We start from the raw sequence: 22193 nt of genomic DNA on the forward strand, positions 1-22193 counted from the left end.
TCCTTGAATGTGTCTGTAGAAGAGGTAGGATGTTTGACATTCATCCCTTTAATGGTGTCTATAGTTGTCGTAGGATGCTTGACATTCATCCCTTGAAGGATGTAACAAGATTGAAACCAAATGGATGCTTGGATTGAATGATAACACAATGTTAAGGTATGAAAGTTTATGAAAGAAACCAAAAAAAATAATAAATATTCACTACAACACATACACAGATTGATTCACAGATCCACCCACTACATATAATACACTACTACTAGAACATGTTACAGATTCAGATATGTATAACAAGAATTTGAGTATGGTTCTCACATTCACAATATGCACAATGAAAAGAATATGATCTACGGAATCATATGAGACAAATGAACTGACATGAGTATGATTCACAGAATCGTATGATGCAAAATAAAATAAGTATGTTTCACACAACTATATAATACCAATGAAAAATAAGTGGTTCACACAGCCATATAATACCAATGAAAAATAAGTGGTTTGCACAGCCATATAATACCAATGAAAAATAAGTGGTTCACACAGCCATATAATACCAATGAAAAATAATTGGTTCGCACAGCCATATAATACCAATGAAAAATAAGCGGTTCACACAACCATATAATACCAATGAAAAATAAGTGGTTTGCACAGACATATAATACCAATGAAAAATAAGTGGTTCACACAGCCATATAATACCAATGAAAGATAAGTGGTTCACACAGCCATATAATACCAATGAAATATAAGTGGTTCACACAACCATATAATACCAATGAAAAATAATTGGTTCACACAACCATATAATACCAATGAAAAATAAGTGGTTCATATGTATGGTTCACACAACCAAATGCCACAAAGTAAATTAAGTATGGTTCAAATAACCATGTGTTACATTACACAACCACGTGTCCTTGTATACATTACACAACCATGTGTCCTTGTATACATTACACAACCAGGTGTCTTTGTATACATTACACAACCACGTGTCCTTGTATACATTACAAAACCATGTGTCCTTGTATACATTACACAACCACATATCCTTGTATACATTACACAACCTCGTGTCCTTGTGTACATTACACAACCACGTGTCCTTGTATACATTACACAACTTCGTGTCCTTGTGTACATTACACAACCACGTGTCCTTGTATACATTACACAACTTTGTGTCCTTGTGTACATTACACAACCACGTGTCCTTGTATACATTACACAACCTCGTGTCCTTGTATACATTACACAATCATGTGTCCTTGTATACATTACACAATCATGTGTCCTTGTATACATTACACAATCACGTGTCCTTGTATACATTACACAACCACGTGTCCTTGTATACATTACACAATCATGTGTCCTTGTATACATTACACAACCACGTGTCCTTGTATACATTACACAATCATGTGTCCTTGTATACATTACACAACCATGTGTCCTTGTATACATTACACAACCACGTGTCCTTGTGTACATTACACAACCACGTGTCCTTGTGTACATTACACAATCACGTGTCCTTGTATACATTACACAACCACGTGTCCTTGTGTACATTACACAATCATGTGTCCTTGTATACATTACACAACCTCGTGTCCTTGTATACATTACACAATCATGTGTCCTTGTATACATTACACAACCATGTGTCCTTGTATACATTACACAACCACGTGTCCTTGTGTACATTACACAACCACGTGTCCTTGTATACATTACACAACCACGTATCCTTGTGTACATTACACAACCATGTGTCCTTGTATACATTACACAACCACGTGTCCTTGTGTACATTACACAACCATGTGTCCTTGTATACATTACACAACCTCGTGTCCTTGTGTACATTACACAACCATGTGTCCTTGTATACATTACACAACCTCGTGTCCTTGTGTACATTACACAACCATGTGTCCTTGTATACATTACACAATCATGTGTCCTTGTATACATTACACAATCACGTGTCCTTGTATACATTACACAACCACGTGTCCTTGTATACATTACACAACCACGTGTCCTTGTATACATTACACAACCACGTGTCCTTGTATACATTGCACAATCATGTGTCCTTGTATACATTACACAACCATGTGTCCTTGTATACATTACACAATCACGTGTCCTTGTATACATTACACAACCATGTGTCCTTGTATACATCACACAAGCACGTGTCCTTGTATACATTACACAATGTTATGGTCCTTATCCAGGAGTTGAGAATTTATGTCATAATTAATTGTACTTTTCCAAAATGATATGTCCCTATTCAACAATTCCCAGCATGAAACATACTGTCAGTTGAAATGACTTCACTGCCACACTGTGGATAATAGCCTCACCATCCTGGTTCTTCTAGCTGATCTATTGATCCATCCAGACATACAGACAGCCATAAGGCTGTAGTTCGAAGTAAGAGTGTTGACACTCCATGACTTGATCCAGGTGATCACTGTGTTGCATAGAACACAATTAGCTTCCTGTAAATACAGGAGGAAAAAATGCACACAATCAGGGGTAAATTACCTGTGCACACTGTGCTATACGAGTATCTCGCCATGAGCGACCTGTGACGAGATGCATGTATTGTTCAGTCACACAAAACAAAAATAAATGTACCACCCTAGGTAACACTTTATGCATCTATGAAGTATGAAGTTAATTAACCAGACTGATCTTAAGGCATACCAAATTATTTTCTTGCCTTGTTCCGTGACAAAGGGTGTCTGTAGTAGAGGTAATGTTCTCTTCCCTTGAATGGTGTCTGTAGTAGAGGTAATGTTCTTTTCCCTTGAATGGTGTCTGTAGTAGAAGTAATGTTCTCTTCCCTTGAATGGTGTCTGTAGTAACGGTAATGTTCTCTTCCCTTGAATGGTGTCTGTGGTAGAGATAATGTTCTCTTCCCTTGAATGGTGTCTGTAGTATAGATAGAATTCTCAGCATTTCCTCCTCCTGTTACTTATTTTCCAAAAGTCAATGTGATTGGGGAATTTATTAAAAAGAACAAATAGTGAATTATATTTCTCAGAGTATTCTTACCCAATAATATTTCTATAAAACACTCTCCAACTCCTGCAAATGCAAGCATTCTTGTTGAGGTATTAGACATGCCAAAACTGAGTAAACAAACTGGCCATTTATTGATGGTAAGGGAAGAGAATGGACAACCAAGCCACCTAGTGATAGTAAGGGAAGAGAATGGACAACCAAGCCACCTAGTGATAGTAAGGGAAGAGAATATTGGACAACCAAGCTACCAAGTGATGGTAAAGGAGGAGAATGGACAGCCAAGCCACCTAGTGATGGTAAGGGAAGAGAATGGATAACCAAGTCACCTATTGGTGGTAAGGGAAGAGAATGGACAGGTTTGAGGCTAGTTTCCTTTGTCCATATGGTATGTAGATAGGAAGGAAAACATTTGTTTGGTCTTTCTGTGATTGCTGGATCTGAGTGGTATCTGAGTTGCTTTTCCAACATTGGGTAACTATTCTCAGAGAAATATAATTTGCTGCAAAATTCTTTGCCCACCAATGAAATTTGATAGCCACAGAAATTAATTTAATCATAGAACATGAGTTATAACTGATCTGTTAAAAGCAGTCTTACATTTGAAATATTCTTTTAACCAGGTGTTGCAGCTTATTATGGGTTCCAGCAAAAAATCCCATTCTTTGCAGACTATGTTCCCAAATTGAACTACTTCTTGACACCTGTCATTGTAAGTATTTCACGAACTCATTATTAAAAAAGTGATATTGTCAATGTTACCTGTAAAAATTGATGAAATTACAAATTGGATACAGCATGCACAATTTATTCTGAACACATCATCATGATCTAATTAACTTGACTTTTTTGTCAAACCAATCTAATTGTCAGTCTTCTTTTTGTCAAGCCTGTCTTGGCATAAGTGAGTCATAACTTTTGGTGTCCATGTATCTGTACATCCATATATCCATCCAACCATACACTGTAGACTCAGACATGTCAGATAGGCCTGATGCACCACACTGACCCGTACGAGTCTTAAGATGTGACTCCGGGTTCTTCCTCAGCCATTTATACTGGCTGCCATGTATAGCCTATCTTGTGCTGAAAAAATGGCATTAAACCCTATAACAACAACAATCATGACTTACTAGTGCCTTCATTCAGAACTATTAAACACAGGATGGGCATATAATGTGCTATTTACGTAATGGAATGACTGACACATTTCTTTCCATATGTACCAGTAATTAAATGACTGTTTCTACACAGATTAACACAGTACACTTGTTACAATAAAGGAATGACTGACACATTTCCTTTCCATATGTACCAGTAATTAAATGACTGTTTCTACACAGATTAACACAGTACACTTGTTACAATAAAGGAATGACTGACACATTTCCTTTCCATATGTACCTGTAATTAAATGACTGTTTCTACACAGATTAACACAGTACTCTTGTTACAATAAAGGAATGACTGACACATTTCCTTTCCATATGTACCAGTAATTAAATGACTGTTTCTACACAGATTAACACAGTACACTTGTTACAATAAAGGAATGACTGACACATTTCCTTTCCATATGTACCAGTAATTAAATGACTGTTTCTACACAGATTAACACAGTACACTTGTTACAATAAAGGAATGACTGACACATTTCCTTTCCATATGTACCAGTAATTAAATGACTGTTTCTACACAGATTAACACAGTACTCTTGTTACAATAAAGGAATGACTGACACATTTCCTTTCCATATGTACCAGTAATTAAATGACTGTTTCTACACAGATTAACACAGTACACTTGTTACAATAAAGGAATGACTGACACATTTCCTTTCCATATATACCAGTAATTAAATGACTGTTTCTACACAGATTAACACAGTACTCTTGTTAGAATAAAGGAATGATTGACACATTTCCTTTCCATATGTACCAGTAATTAAATAGCTGTTTCTACAGATTGCCACAGCACTCTTCTTATGTAGTAGAATATTTAACACATTTCCTTTCCATACTTAATGGTAATTAAATAGCTGTTTTTGTACAGATTGACATAGCACTCTTGTTATGTTATAGACTAACTGACACATTTCCTTTCCATACTTAATGGTAATTAAATAGCTGTTTCTGCACAGATTGACAAGGTACTCTTGTTACATAATGAAATGATGGACACATTTCCTTTCCTTTCTTTGTTATAATAGTTGTTTCTACACAGATTGACACAGCACTATTGTTTTGTAATAATTGACACATTTCCTTTCTACACTTCATTAAATAGCTGTTTCAACACAGATTGATAAAACTTTAATGTGATATGAACATATTTCTTCTTTCAGGTTATAATCGTTGGAACCTACCTTATTGCCTCCTGTTTCTTCAATGTATACGAGATGGCAATTGATACTCTCTTCCTCTGCTTTTGTAAGTTGTATACATCATTATGAATTATGAATTCTAGATATATTTATATATAATATCAAAATTTAGAGCTTTTATAATATATCCCTTTAATCTTACATAGTTGGTCTGGCATTTGATACAGATGTTGAATCTGTATTTTTACTTATCACACACCCGTGTTAGAACTACTTGGTGTCTTCTCTGACATCCATGCATCAGTATTATATATTCAGACACAATGAATCAGACTTTTATAAATTCCAATTTCTTTTCAAATTTTATTCATACTGTAATTCACCATCTCAGAGGTCATGTTTTTCACTGTTATCTGTGAGTAATCTCACTTGATCAGCTTAGATATGAATATTTTGCATGGGCAAACACTGGAAGCAACCAATTGTAAGTTGCATGACATGGCAAGCACTGGAAGCGACGAATTGTAAGTTGCATAACATGGTCAAACACTGGAAGTGACCAATTGTAAGTTGCGTAATAGTAATTGTAGAGCTTGTACTGTAGCTTTCCTCCATAACCATGCACAGGTGAGAAATCTTAGCCAGTCTCTATGGGGTCATCTTGAGTGTCAGAGTGATTGTTTTCAATAACAAGCCTAGAAAAATCATGACATGAAGAAGGGTGAACTTTCTCTAAAGACTCTTCCATGTGGAAAGAGGGTGCAAGGCTTTTTCCTAAGAATCTTCCTTGTAGAAAAACAGGCTTCATCCAGTCTACAGTCAGCAAGGAGATTTCTCCTTCAAAAACATTTCCTAATCACAGTAACATTAGGAATATAAGCTTACAACTTCCCAAATGCAGCCCTTCAACAAAGATGAAAAACGTCATCCCATTTATTTAAAGAGGCAGGCTTATCAGGGATGGGGGATTCATATTTAATTTATTCAACCCTCTCCCTTTTTCTCCTCTCTGCTAGCTATGACAGTCCCATCACAGCCACAAAAGGCCAAAACAATGCAGCAGACTGTCTCTGGGGTTCAAGGCTCTTCTGTACACCAAAAGCAAGCAGCTTACTCTGGCCAAAGTTTTGCTAAAGTTCACGATGGAGAGAGCTCATTCAATTTGATTTTCCATCTGAAGGGATGAGTTTGCCATTAGTCTCGATCTGACCAATGGATACTTACATATTCCTATTCATCTGGCATCACAGAAATTCCATTGATTTTCTTTCCACAGAACCTTTTGCAAACTGCATTTTCACACTGTTCCAGTCAACTTTACCCATATCAGTGGTGGCGTATCTGGATGATGTCAAGTTCCATTCTTGTCAAGGGCAGGGATAATTTATTATCCCTTCTACATCAGTTCATTTCTCTAGTGAACAGGAAATCTGGACCTCCGTCCATCCCAGTGTATCATCCTCGTTATCTAATTTAAAACCAATTTCAGACTCGTACAACTACCTCTATAGAAATGATGCATATCATCAAACTTCCAAAAGGAAGTGGTTCATGAGAAGAGAGTTTTTGCAGTTTCTCAGATTATTCATTGCACAGTGGCCCTGATACCAGTGGGACATCTTTTCATATACCCTTAACAAATGATATTTCTAGCTGAATGATTCCCCTTTTCCATTTCACTTGATCTGAAGATCAGAATCATGGACAAGGTATATCAATCTGTCTTGGGTCAGTTGCAAAACTACAGTTGGCTCACGACATGGATTCCTCTGGAAATGCTGCAACTAGAAGTTACACTATGTACTGACACCAGCATGCATGGTTGGGAAGCCCACCTGTTGCCAGGCTTTGAGACTGCTAGTGGCATGTGTTTGTTGCCAGGCTTTGAGACTGACAGTGGCATGTGTGTGTTGCCAGGCTTTGAGACTGACAGTGGCATGTGTTTGTTGCCAGGCTTTGAGACTGCTAGTGGCATGTGTTTGTTGCCTGAGGCTATGAGGCTGCCAGCAGCATGTGTTTCTTGCCAGGCCTTCAGAATGCCAGCTGCATGTTGGGAATTGGAGGATATGTCTCTACACGTCCAAATTCTCAAAATGAAAGCTATAATCAATGCGCTAATTTTGCTTCTGGAAAAACCAAATGTACAAGAAAGTTATCTTAATTATGTCACACAACTTCATGATGGTTATACCCTACCTACTGAAGCAGGGAAGATCCCAGTCATGTGACCAGCACATTCTAATTTGGAAATTCATGTGTTAGTGTTCCCAACTCAACATCACGTTTCAATTCAGACTATAAATAAGGTCAGACCATTTGTACTAGATGGTCCATTCACCAAATGGTCTTTCATTGGATGTGTGCACTTTGGAGCTAACTAGTGATACATTATTTTGTGTGACATGGTTGAAACAAAACTGCCCTCTTTTGCTTCTTGATTCATAGATCCAGCTGCTTGGGCCATGGACGCGCTAACAAAATATTTACATCATCATATGTTCCTATAAAGCTAATTGTTTAGTAAACAACAGCACCAACCTATACGAGATATTATATTAAATACCCTGTATGAGATATTATATTAAATACCCTGTATGAGATATTATATTAAATACCCTATTTGAGAAATCAGAGGTTGCTAATTAGCTGAAAATGACTACCAGAAAGTCACTTGCATCTGGGGGTAGAAGCCTGAATTGAATGCAGTAATGGGTGGATGCACTTACAGTTCTTTTTCTCAGAAATATGTTTTGCATTATTTTTAAAGTTTACACTTGGATATGTCATACATAGGATGTATGTGTTTTTTGCCCTTCTTACCACAGAAGTAGAGTAATTTTGTAAACTGTTACCATTACTGTTAATGGGAATGTATGTAGTTGTCTGTGTCCATCTACATTATTATAGTTTTGAACCAAAGTGTTGTATAACATCAGAAATAATACATGAACCATAAAATGCCACAGCATTCACAATATGGATGTTCTCTAATTAATTTAGCTGTTGGGTGACAAAGAAAACAAAATCAAAGCACCAGTTATAGCTTGCATTCATATATGATGTTCAGGACTATGAGAAAGAAGTCTCCATAGGGACAGATGCCCCACCCACCACCCCAGGGGGTGTACATACATCCACCCACCCCTAAAAATGAATGCAAAACAACTCAAATGTTTCTTACAGTTTTCTTTACATTTATGTGGTTGAAACTATGCCCTGGAACTGCTTAGAATACAGACCACTCACCTACTTGTTTATTTCACCTACTTGTTTATTACACCTCCCCCCCATATTACTAGATCATCTCCTGCTCACTATGAAAAGCTGTCGTGTGTGTGTGTGTGTGTTAAGTAGCTCTCCAATTTCTTTTGTTTGTTTATTTTTAGGAAATGTGTAGTATAAGCTATTATAGAGTAGATCATTGTCAACTTTCAAATTGGAATTTGTTAATGTTTCTTATGCAAAGAAATCCACACAAATGTCAGGTGTATTTTATCCTGCTTTGCAAAAAAATAAAGCAATTCAACCTTCCTTGTCTAATGTTCTGAACTGTTTTATGTCACTATATAGTCTGCCTTTAGTGAAAATACAATAGAAGTGTACATGGTTGCAGTATGAATTCACTTAAAAGCAGTATGAATTCACTTAAAAGCATTCACTTAAAAGCAGTATGAATTCACTTAAAAGCAGTATGAATTCACTTAAAAGCATACAAGGTTGCAGTATGAATTCACTTAAAAGCATACAAGGTTGCAGTATGAATTCACTTAAAAGCATACGAGGTTGCAGTATGAATTCACTTAAAAGCATACAAGTTTGCAGTATGAATTCACTTAGAAGCATACATGGTTGCAGTATGAATTCACTTAACCCTTTACCTCATAGAGCATAGTGACAAAGTGCAGCTCGCTATACATAGAACACAGGTTACCTAGTCGACCGCATACGCATAGCTTGCCTGTGAACTATTAAGCAATGTAGTGTATGTTACGTTTAACAGCAATTTTAACCATTTTACATTTTTGGTACACATCTATTACATGTGGAACAATTTAAGAGTAAAGTCCGATTGTTATAGCTGTGTAATTATTTATCACGGAAGAATTTGTTATGTGCTTTAAAATCTGGAGAGAATTTGTTCACCGTCATGTCAGTGAGGCCGTGTGACCAACCGTAGAGCTGCCATTTCTCATACTCGAAATTTACAAGTTTTTCATCTGTGTCTACATCACTAAGTCATCTAAATTTGATAATTTATAAAAACTAATTGCAGCCTTTATCAATATCAGAGCCTTTACCTAGGTTATTGAATCTTTCATAGTTGTGATTCTAATCATGAAAACTTCATAAGTACTGAATGAAATCCGCGACCGCCATTTTGGAGAGTGGAGATTACGACCCAGTTACTTTAAATAGCAGATATCGACCAGTACATAAACAGTGACCACGTGATCTGACGTAATTGTCATTCACAGAAATGAATGTAGTATCTAATAAGGGGTTTTCCCCGAAGGTGGCGCTATGAAAACCGGCTTAAAATGGCTGATGTTTACAGCAGACGTCAAAAGGCGCTTCTATGGGACTTTTGTAGAAGCGTCAAAAGTCGCTTCGATGCGACTTTTGTAGAGGTGTCCAAAGACGGTTGTATGAGGTAAAGGGTTAAAAGCATACAAGGTTGCAGTATGAATTCACTTAGAAGCATACAAGGTTGCAGTATGAATTCACTTAAAAGCATACAAGTTTGCAGTTTGAATTCACTTACAAGCATACATGGTTGCAGTAAGAATTCACTTAAAAGCATACAAGGTTGCAGTGTGAATTCACTTTAAAGCATACAAGGTTGCAGTATCAATTCACTTAGAAGCATACAAGGTTGCAGTATGAATTCACTTAGAAGCATACATGGTTGCAGTAGGAATTAACTTAAAAGCATACAAGGTTGCAGTGTGAATTCACTTTAAAGCATACAAGGTTGCAGTATCAATTCACTTAGAAGCATACAAGGTTGCAGTATGAATTCACTTAGAAGCATACATGGTTGCAGTAGGAATTCACTTAAAAGCATACAAGGTTGCAGTGTGAATTCACTTTAAAGCATACAAGGTTGCAGTATCAATTCACTTAGAAGCATACAAGGTTGCAGTATGAATTCACTTAGAAGCATACATGGTTGCAGTAGGAATTCACTTAAAAGCATACAAGGTTGCAGTAGGAATTCACTTAAAAGCATACAAGGCAGCAACTTAAAGTCACTTAAAATTATATGAGACAGCTTACATCCCCTGAAAGCATATAAGTAGACAGCCAAAGAAACAAACGGATTTATAGATGGGCAGACTTCAAGAATAGTATCTCCAAGCCATTTCCCAAAACAGGTGTTGATGTATATTTTGATATGTTAAATTACTCCTACCAGCAACCCAGTGCAGACTCTGGGTCTTTGGTGATGAAAAGCGAAGATTAGATTTAAAGTTAAGTCAGAAAGATATGACACTTGCACTGCTTACATTTTAGTGACATTTATCAGTATGGTGTTTTTTTTGTATTATAGACCCTTTTAGGCTAAGTTTCACTTGGATAAAAAAAAATCTTTTGAAAGTCAAAACCCACTTAGATCAATGGTTTTTATTATTTATTTAACAGAAAACATTTGCTGTGCAGGGTTCATGTCCAACTTGCCAACACCATGGTTCATCACAAACTGAACAAGAGACTTCATTGAAGTTATTTTTCCCTTCATTTAGTCTTAGCTGAGCAGATTGGCTACTCTTAGGCTCTTGATTTAATGTTCATTCACTTTCTTACAGTGGAGGACCTAGAGATGAATGATGGTACTCCAGGAAAACCATACTACATGAGTAAGGGACTCATGAAGATCCTGGGAAAGAAGAACAAAGTCCAAGACCCTGCCGATACAATGCAATTAAGCAAAGTAAAAAAGCATTAAGGAGTCTGGTTCTTCATGGTTTTTACTCATTTTATGCTGCTACCCACTCCACTCCACCTAATATAGAGAGAGCTGTGGAATTGCTCCAGTCCATCACCTATTATATGAATTTCTGAATGAAGCTAAAGTGATTTGCTGAAGATTTGCCATTTTTGTACTTTATATTTCACATTCATATTTATTCTATTGAGTATATTATTCATATCTATTTTCAAAAGTGTGTTGTTTGAATTGGATACTTTTTCTTAAGCATGTTGCAGAAGAATCTCACAAAATTATGATCTTTACATTTTTATTTGTCTCGAGTCAAATTGATCGGCTTTTTTTTCTTTGTCTCATTGCAAGTAGTGTGTACAAACACATTTAGCAATCTCAGCCCGAGAGCTTGACAATGTCAGCTTCATGCAGAAGAAAGTGCTTAAGTAAAACAAATATGATTTCCTTGTCTGTGTACAATCACCAACATAGATTATTTTTCTCATCCATTTTTATCTATCCAAATGAAAATAACTCTACACTTTTGCAATATAGTTAGCAGATTCAAGGCATACAGTGTTAATCAGGCACTATTATTGCCTCACGTTTTCTTTATTGGTCATCCAGCCTTATACTTTGTTATCAAAATATAAATAATTATCTCAGAGGATTCTTGCATATCCTTCACTCAAAGAAAAGAAAATAACAAGAAAATAACTGATATAACTTTTCCTTGTAAGTATTGCATCATGAGCATTTTGAGACGTGCTTTAGTAGTTGACACCATCCATTAGTATGAATACGAGTGTAGTGGAGTGACCTGTTCACCATAAGAATGTAAGTTATGCGAGAAAATAAAAACATGAAAATAATAAGTAATTAAGATATTTTACAAGGATAACTTTTAACTTTCATCAGTTCTGATTTGGAAAAGTTCTGTGGTAGCTAATGATACAATGCTGGGTACACAGCTCTGACAAAGTGTATAACCTTTGTATGATTTAAATGTCTATTCATAGAGAATTAGATATCTGTGCAGTAATTATCATTTATAACCCAGCTTTTCTTTGGAAATTGGATGTGACATACTATTGTTGTAATTGATATTGATTGTAAAATTATCATTGTGTATTGAAGACCCCACAATACCCAGCTGATAACCATTTGAAGACTTAATAATCTCCTTGTAAATTTACAATTTCTGGAAATATGGCAAGTGTTGCTGTTACTAGTGCAGTGATCTGCTACAGGGAAATCCTGTGGAATAGCATCTTAACAGACAGACAGACAGACAAGCCAACTCAGATCACTAAGTGCGGGCATTTTCCTTTGAAATTGCATCATTATGTTTGATTCATCTGGGCAGATCAGTGTTTGACAAAGTTTAAATGAAGAAAGCTGGTTTGACATTACACATTTTTGGTTGTTGCCAAATTAGTATGTGTAGTAGTTGAGTGAGAGTGGACTTTGTGGCCAGTGGATGAAAATCCATTGCTCATTTAACACAGGTGCATTAACATGGGTTTCATGAGCAATGTGGAATGGATAGTCAGGTCAAAAGATCATCAGAACATTGTAACATGTCTAGATACAGGACACTTATGTGGAAATATGGTGTTAGCGTACATTCTTGGTTTTTCATTGCTTGTGTATGGTATGCCTAAATTCCCAGTCCTTGTTTTTATCTGTCTCATTAAACATGAAATACTTAAATCTATTTCACAATCTGTATAGAGACATCTCCCTACTTGATGTTTCTTTGTTCTTCACCCTATCCCCATATCCCAAGGTGCAAGACATTGTTAAATCACGAAGTAAAGATGGTGTTTTACAACAGTGATGATTCAAACAATAGTCAGTACTGATGACTTTGGCAGTTTGGGGTTATATGGTATGCTTTCATTTATGAACTCGACCACATAGCTAGAATTTGGATGTGTGTGTCTTTCTTTTACATGTTTTGTATGATGTGCTATCAGAGTTGAAGAGACCTTAAGTTCCTTTATGAGTGATGTTCTTTTTGTTATATCTTTGTTTGTTTGATTTTAAATCAATGCTTAAGACAACAAGGGTTTCTTCCCTTGAAAAATATCTCTGAGTGCAATGGACAGTGTGACATATGGGGTGAGACAATAAGACTAAGATCAGAAAAGAATGGTTAGCTAGCTTACTCATACTCATGGGAAGAATTCATTTTCTTAGTACCAATACCAACTTATTTTTCTAAACAAACCTGATATAAATCAATTCAAAATGATCAGTACAGGATACTGTAATCAAATTTAAACTAATCAACTACTGCAAATATCCGGTAACAAATGTGTTACAGTAAATATATGGAACTTTGATCATGTTTGAGACATGTGGAACCCTTGTTCAGATATGAGACATTGGGAATCCATGTTCACATCTGAGATATATTCAACCCATTTTCATAGATAAAGTAGAATACTGAATATGTTTTTGTCCAGATTAAAGTAATTCTATAAATGACCATACTCAAATAGATTTTGTCCAGATTAAAGTAATTGTATAAATGACCATACTCATATAGTTTTTGTCCAGATTAAATTAAATGTATAAATGACCATACTCAAATAGTTTTTGTCCAGATTATAGTAATTGTACAAATGACCATACTCAAATAGTTTTTGTCCAGATTAAAGTAAATGTATAAATGACCATACTCAGATAGTTTTTGTCCAGATTATAGTAATTGTATAAATGACCATACTCAAATAGTTTTTGTCCAGAGTAAAGTAACTGTATAGTAAATACATTCAGATGGTAAAATGTAAAGTCAATGAAATTGTTATTTCACAATGTGTCATTATTATTTTACCCTCCATATGATTTTAACTGTGATTTTAGGAGAGTTTGGACTGGAGATGCATTTACAATCCTTTATCTTTTTATCACTTGCAGATTTTTGTAAAAATATTTTAGAGATATTTTTTATATCAGCTTTTGAAAATTAAGAAAAAATTCATGTCGTTTTACTTGAGAGATGTCAGATGAGAAAGGTGCCATTTGTTTCATTCTTTTTATTGCAGAAAACAAGAGACAAAATTAAGAGTGGGTTCTGTAATGTCTTCAGACTGGCAAAAGACAATCACCCCACCTGCCCTTGCTGTATGGGATGTTGATTGGACTATGCCATTATGTAATGTCTTCAAACTGGCAAAAGATAGTCACCCCACCTGCCTTTGCTGCATGGGGTGTTGATTGGGCTAAACCGAGAGACATCAATATGCACTGATCTTACAAGAAATGAGTGAAAGCTTTAGTCAAAAATGTTGATCTGTGCATGCAAGATAGGGATCAAAATGCTCTCATATGTCTTTACCATCTTTGGACTCTGACACAAATTTAGCTTCAGCATTATTCACAGTAGCACAGCAAAACTACCAGCACTAAACAGACTACTGGACCAATACCATGATGTATGGTGGCCCACATGGAACAGTCATGGACTATCCAACTCCACATAAACAGACTTGGGTACTGACCCTGGTAATCAGTACCATGATAGCCAGTACTGGACATCAGAACTAGATGCCTGCCAAAGCCAGAATGTGTCCACTCAAGCTCTTGCATTCATGACATATGCTTTCTACTCCCATAACTGGGTTCCATAATCCATCTTCCCAGCACTTCCAGTCTGAAGTCAAGATGCAGACAGTGTCTGGCACCTGGTCATACTACTTCTAGATCCATTTCTGTCACAGACACCCAGTGAAACTGGTGCTACTTCATTGAAAAAGTCCTTCATTGCTGGATCTGTGAAGGCATCATGACAACAGAGAGGTATATCACTCAGAATGAACACATGGATATCACCATGTCACAGTATGGGTGGGCTTCCAACTTTGCTCATCATCCCCAAGTACCTGTTTCTACTGCTTGGTCATCCCTAGCACTGCAAGAGGATTCTCTGTTGCCCCATATCTTTGTGTTTTAAACATATCCTCACAAACCTCATCTTCTTTGCTTGACCTGATGAGTTCCAAGAAGGACTCAGCCTAATCATGCATCCATTGAAAAGTCTTTCAGCTTCTGCTTCCAAAGATTTGTTCACCAGCTCTTGCTGCATCATTGACCTCTTTCAGAATTGCCAGATCCAAGTGTCAAGAGGCTTTTCTGCAATGATGACCCACATATAACATCAATCCAGGCTGTCACACCACAAATGCTGTTTTTCTACACTGACATGCCAGCTGTTAACAGAGAGATTGCAGGCATGAAGATATCAAAACCTTTTTCTGGACCAAAAAACATGACCTCGACATGCAACAACTGATTCACAACATAGTAGTTATTGGCTCCATGTTCAGTCTGGTCTTCATTTCAGCATGTTGGCAAAGAGCATAGCCAAGATCCCTCTATAAAGACCTCCACAAACAGATGAGCCTGGGAGTCTGGTGCATGGATAGTGTACTTGGCACTATCCATTCCATAGCTTGGGAGTCTGGTGCATGGCTAGTGTACTTGGCACTATCCATTCCATAGCCTGGGAGTCTGGTGCATGGCTAGTGTACTGGGCACTATCCATTCCATAGCTTGTGAGTCTGGTGCATGGTTAGTGTACTTGGCACTATCCATTCCATAGCCTGGGAGTCTGGTGCATGGCTAGTGTACTTGGCACTATCCATTCCATAGCCTGGGAGTCTGGTGCATGACTAGTGTACTTGGCACTATCCATTTCATAGCCTTGGAGTCTGGTGCATGGCTAGTGTACTTGGCACTATCCATTCTATAGCCTGGGAGTCTGGTGCATTGCTAGTGTACTTGGCACTATCCATTCTATAGCCTGGGAGTCTAGTGCATGGCTAGTGAACTTGGCACTATCCATTCCATAGCCTGGGAGTCTGGTGCATTGCTAGTGTACTTGGCACTATCCATTCCATAGCCTGGGAGTCTAGTACATTGCTAGTGTACTTGGCACTATCCATTCCATAGCCTGGGAGTCTGGTGCATTGCTAGTGTACTTGGCACTATCCATTCCATAGCCTGGGAGTGTAGTGCATGGCTAGTGAACTTGGCACTATCCATTCCATAGCCTGGGAGTCTGGTGCATGGCTGATGTACTCGGTACCATCCATTCCATAGCTGTATTGTTCACCAGCTCTTGCTGCATCATTGACCTCTTTCAGAATATCTAGTTTACATTGGCATTACGATCCATGTCAGCACTCCTAAAAAATCACTTAAAAGCCACTCATATATCAGCCGCTGTCTTCCAAGATTATATGGCATGACTGTATCAAGGAGGTCGGGGAACAGATCACCAAAGAAGCAGACCTTGCAAAGGCCAACTGACTCTGAGCCAGCCATTGTTTCCCAGGAGAGACCTGAGAAAAAGGAATGACCCCTCTGGGGCATGCAAGGGAGGGAAAATCTCTTCCAAGCCTTACACCTTAGTGTAGGACAAGTAAGTTTCGCACAGCAAATGATAGCAAGACATGAGGAGTTAGGAACTGGTTTCCGCACCGTTTCTCTCTTCGGCATATAAAGTTAGAGAGCCTGAGCTGATGACCCATGGGTTATGCAGATCTTCTAGGAGAGATACAGAGGCTTCTGGATTAAGTTCCTCCACCCACTTCCCACTTCACTACAGACATACAAGGTATACCACTTCCCACTTCACTACAGACATACAAGGTATACCACTTCCCACTTCACTACAGACATACAAGGTATACCACTTCCCACTTCACTACAGACATACAAGGTATATATTCTGCAACATGCAATAAAAACCTTTACATGAAAATGATGGTGTTATTAATAAGATAAACTCAGGAATTTTACTCCAAACTATTCCTGGTTCCCAAGACCTTTGCAAGCCATCTCCAGTAGACCAGATGCTCAGTTTCAGACTATGTCACATCTAATCAAATGAGAAGACTTATCTCAGCTATATGGCCATCATCCCACTACAGGAAGAACTCCTGGAAATTTTGATCTGCATTGCCTTCTTTCATGATTGGAGCAGGGTTTGATCCCTTTAAAAGACTTCCATGCAAATCAACCTTGTGGAGATGAAAACTGTAGTGAATATGTTTTAGTTCTGGCAGATATTATCTGGAAAGGGCATCCCAATTCTTCCTGACAACTCAACTGTTATCCATTATCTCAGATGTCAAGAGTACCCCTGATATATGCCTTCTTGTTTTGGATTTTCTCGAATGGTGTCATCATTGAACCAAGTGATCTCTGGAAAATCTGGTCTTCTCTTTACTTACTGAAAAAAACTGCACATGCAGGATTTTCATCCCAGCTTAGACAATACCTTCTGAAACAACTGTGCATGCAAGTTTTCCAAGACAGTGTGGAAATACTGAAGTTGTAACGCATGGTTTATATCAAGCAAGCCATTACAGTGTCCTCAAGAAACCTTATACCTTCAGGCATTTTTCGTTGGAATCCGGTTTATCGATCAAACCCTTACATTGCCCTAAAGAATCTGTCTTACTTCTATATTTACCTATTCCAATCAGCTATATCAATCAAACCCTTACAAAGCCCTAAAGAATCTGTTTTACCTTCTATATTTACCTGTTCCAATCAGCTATATCAATCAAACCCTTACAAAGCCCTAAAGAATCTGTCTTACCTTCTATATTTACCTGTTTCAATCAGCTATATTGATCAAATCCTTACAATGCCTTGAAGGATATTTCTCCTTTTTGCCTTTTACATTTACCTGTTGGAATACTTATTACCTTCTACATTTACCTGTTGAAATCAGCTAACAATGATCTTTAGATGAGTAAATTCAGTGGATCAGTTCAAAAGGCTATTAAATAGTAAAAGAGTAGAATGATTAATATAATTCATTAATATAATTCATTTGGGCTTCTTTCCTTAATCCTTTAGAACTTTGTTTCCATAATCCATTGTTTTAAAGCCTTAAAGGAACATATAGGCCCAATAAATATTGTTTATTTCAGAATAGAAATAGGTAAAATATAAAATCAAATGACATATTTATGTACAATATCAGAACTTTTATTTAAAGATATAGTTTCCGATTAATTGGTACTTATATTACACTATATAAAAAAGAATGAGTATATGAGAAATATTTAAGAGTTTCAAGATGACATATCCTCCCCAGTCCCATGCTTATTAGTCCTCCCCAGTCCCATGCTCATTGGTCATCCCCAGTCTCATCCTCAATAGTCCACCCAGTCCCATGCTCATTAGTCCTCCCCAGTCCCATGCTCATTAGTCCTTGCCAGTCACATGTTCATTAGTCCTTGCCAGTCCCTTGCTCATTGATCATCCCCAGTCACATGCTCATTAGTTCTCCCCAGTCCCATGCTCATTGGTCATCCTTAGTTCCATGCTCATTAGTCCTTGCCAATCACATGCTCATTAGTCCTCTCCTGTCACATACTTATTAATCTCTTGTAATCCCCCACTATTAAAGCATTTAACCAAAAATTTGTACAAACATAAATGTTGCTTCTGTATTTTTTTATTTTCTCCATTTTTTATTCTTATGACAGTTATTATGGTCCTACTAACGTTGTATTTTGAATCCATTTGTGTAATAGTTTAAGACCTGTATGATTACAAAGAAAATTTATTTACATTTTTTATTTTGACATTGTTTTATCTTTTTCTTAAAAAGCTCATAAAAATATATCTCTGAAGTAACTCATGTTATATTAGGTCTTTTAAACTATATTCATGTTTTACATCAGGGAGCATGATTACATTTTATTATTCTGAAATATTTAACTATTTGCTGATCTTTGCAATTCTTTACAAAGCTATCATTCCTTTCTGAGTACTTTTATTTTATGTACATAAAATATCTCTAATGCTTCACATTGTCATAAATGCTTATATTGTTTTGGGGTGGGTTTTCCTTTATACAAATTTAAGAATTTTTTGTTTATAATAGCCCTCCCCCACCCTCCCCAAAAAGCTGTCATTGTTACAGTTTTGTATATATATTTTTTATGCTGAAACAGAACCTTTAACCATTTTTTATTCAGATTTTTATTTATCTTTATATCAAATTCACGTACTAAAAATGATTGTTGACTTGATTTTTTTGTTCCAATTTAGAAATCCACATTATTTCACCTAATATATATATACAGTTTATTTAATATGTAGATTTGTATCATACATTAGGTTGTTTTGAATATGGGTTTTTCCTGTGTTTTTAAATTATGTAACCAAAGTTCTGAATTATGAGTCCTTATCATTCCACTGACTGGATCTTTACATATTTTAAAATATCTAGATTTATCCATTTTCTTGAGATGCCTTACATCAACATTGGAATGAGTCAAGATAATCATAAATCAGATATTTGATTATACTCCTGAATAAAGGCTATACATTTGTAAAAAATAGTTTATAACAAGTTTTATGTCTAACAATTGTGACCTAGTATCTATTATATATATTATATAAATGTTTCCAATAAAAGATTGTTTCTGCCTTCTGCCTGTGAAATATTTAACTTATTAAAATATTTCAACATGCGTAAAAAGAAAAAGTCAGTATGAAATCATACAATAGCAAATGGTAGTATAATATGATAGATAATTCTAGAGATCACAGTATCAGTCTAAAACAGTACATCCAGTTAACTGTCATTACTTTGACCAAGTTCTGTTATGGATCACTGCCATCTCACCTCTGTCTGCGTGAGTTCGAGTCTCGGATTTGGCCAATGTGGGTATGTGAGAAAGCTTTCCAGTAGCTTCCTGTGGGTTGGTAGTTCTTTCCAGGGTTTTCCTGGGTTCTTCCGCCACCATTAATACTGGCAGCCATGTATAGCTTATCGTGTGCTGAAAAATGGCGTTAAACCCTACAACAAGAACAACAAGAGCAACTTTGACCAAGCTAGTTTCCAGCCATTTTGGTGTTATAATGAATATGTCATTCTAAGGAATCTCTCATTGTAAAGGTCATAGTTTTAATTTGGATGAGTTGTCAGTCAATTTTGAAGGGTTATTTCCCCTGCCTTAGCATGGTGAAACCAGGATGTACAAGACTTAGTCACCAATATAAATCTATTTTTAGTAGATAATATTATTATAACTATGTTTAGTCATCTATTATATACTCTGTTAATGTACAGTTATCTTTTATGTACCCAGCTAGCATTCAATTCTTTTATATACCTAGTTAACACACAGTACTTTGTTTTTTACCCTGTTAAGGTACAGTCTTCTGTTATGTACCGTTAATGACAGTCCTCTGTTATTGACCCTGTTAACATACAGTCCTCAGGAATATACCCTGTTAAAGCTTAGTCTCTAGGAATGAACATGTCATTAAGCAGATGACATAGAACACTCCCACAGTATAACGTTGTCCCTGAGAGCCTTGGGTATACCTCTTTTGAGTGAGACCAACTTACAATGACATTGATTCTGTATATAGTCTTATTGTTACATAATAACATGGGATCAATGAACAAATGTAGAATGAAACAAGCTATAACAAAGATAGAATGAAACAAGCTATAATGAAGATAGAATGAAACAAGCTATAACAAATGTAGAATGAAACAATCTATAATAAATATGGAATGAAACAAGCTATAACAAATATAGAATAACACAAGCTATAACAAACATAGAATGAAGCAAGCTATAACACATATAGAATGAAACTAGTTATAAAAAAAACAGAATGAAACAAGCAAAAATAAACTGAATGAGCTATAACAAACATAGAATGAAACCAGCTATAACAAACGTAGAATGAAATAAGCTATAACAAATATAGAGTAAAACAAGCTAAAATAAACAATGAAACGAGCTATAACAAACATAGAAATGAAACAAGCTTTAACAAATATAGAGTGAAACAAGCTAAAATAAACAATGAAACAATCTATAACAAATATAGTATGAAATAAGCTATAACACAGAATGAAACATACATAACGAAGCAAGCTAAAACAAATATAGAATGAAACAAGCTATAACAAATATAGAATGAAACAAGCTATAACAAATATGGAATTAAACAAGCTATAACAAACCGAATAACAAGCTATAACAAATATAAAATGAATAAGGCTAATGAACAATGAACAAGCTAAAATGAACAGAATGAAATGAGCTATAACAAACATAATGAAACAAACTATAGCAAATATAAAGTGAAACGAACTATAACAAACATAGAATGAAACGAGCTGTAACAAATATAGAATGAAACAAGCCATAACAAATGTACACTGAAACAAGCTATAACAAACACAGAATGAAACAAGCTATAACAAACAGAATGAATCAAGCTATACCAACCATAGTATGAAACAAGCTATAACAAACATAGAATGAAATAATAATAATAATGAGGACTTTGTATAGCACCTAATCTTTAGAAGCTCTAAGCGCTTTACAACATTAGACAACACCTATAAGATTAAAAAAATAGCATAATGATACGATTACAAAAACAGACACCATGAAATTAGAAAACATTAAAAAAAAAACATGCTGAGAATATTTAAGGTAGGAAACATTATTAGGTCTTTAAGTTTGTTCTTGCAGTCGAAATAAGTGAGTTTTGAGAGCACTCTTGAATGGGATCACTGTGTCTTTGTGTCTAAGTTCAGTGGGCAATTCATTCCACGTTGCTGGACCCTGGTATGCAAAAGAACGTTGTCCATATGACTTTGTTTTTATAGTGGGAATAATGAGTATATGATTGTCAGAATAAGCGTAAGTATCTTGTTGGTGTGTATATCTGGGTGAGGTCGGATAGGTATGTTGGACTAGAATCCGACAGTGAAACGTTGCACAGAGAACACATTTTGTGTTTGATCTGGATCGAATAGATATCCATTGTAGGGTACAGAGCAGCGGGGAGGTGTGCTCTGATCGTGGTACTCTAAGTATGATCCGAGCAGCT

At 36.2% G+C, this 22193-nt stretch overlaps 1 protein-coding gene across 2 annotated transcripts in view; it reads left to right on the top strand.

Annotated features, from left to right (window-relative positions):
* LOC149780198 (choline transporter-like protein 2) overlaps nucleotides 1–19761 on the top strand; it is a 136984-nt gene extending 117223 nt beyond the window's left edge. For both annotated transcript variants that reach the window (XM_089936951.1, XM_089936952.1), the window contains exons 21-23: nucleotides 3672–3760; nucleotides 5393–5477; nucleotides 11179–19761. In XM_089936951.1, coding sequence (XP_089793077.1) covers nucleotides 3672–3760; nucleotides 5393–5477; nucleotides 11179–11318 — 314 coding nt within the window. In that variant the 3' untranslated portion in view covers nucleotides 11319–19761. The remainder of the gene's footprint in view (nucleotides 1–3671; nucleotides 3761–5392; nucleotides 5478–11178) is intronic.
* Nucleotides 19762–22193: the final 2432 nt, after the last annotated feature.

The sequence above is a fragment of the Sinohyriopsis cumingii genome, chromosome 16 (genome assembly GCF_028554795.1).
Source record: "Sinohyriopsis cumingii isolate HCF-2022 chromosome 16, ASM2855479v2, whole genome shotgun sequence".
NCBI classification, from domain to species: Eukaryota; Metazoa; Mollusca; class Bivalvia; order Unionida; family Unionidae; genus Sinohyriopsis; species Sinohyriopsis cumingii.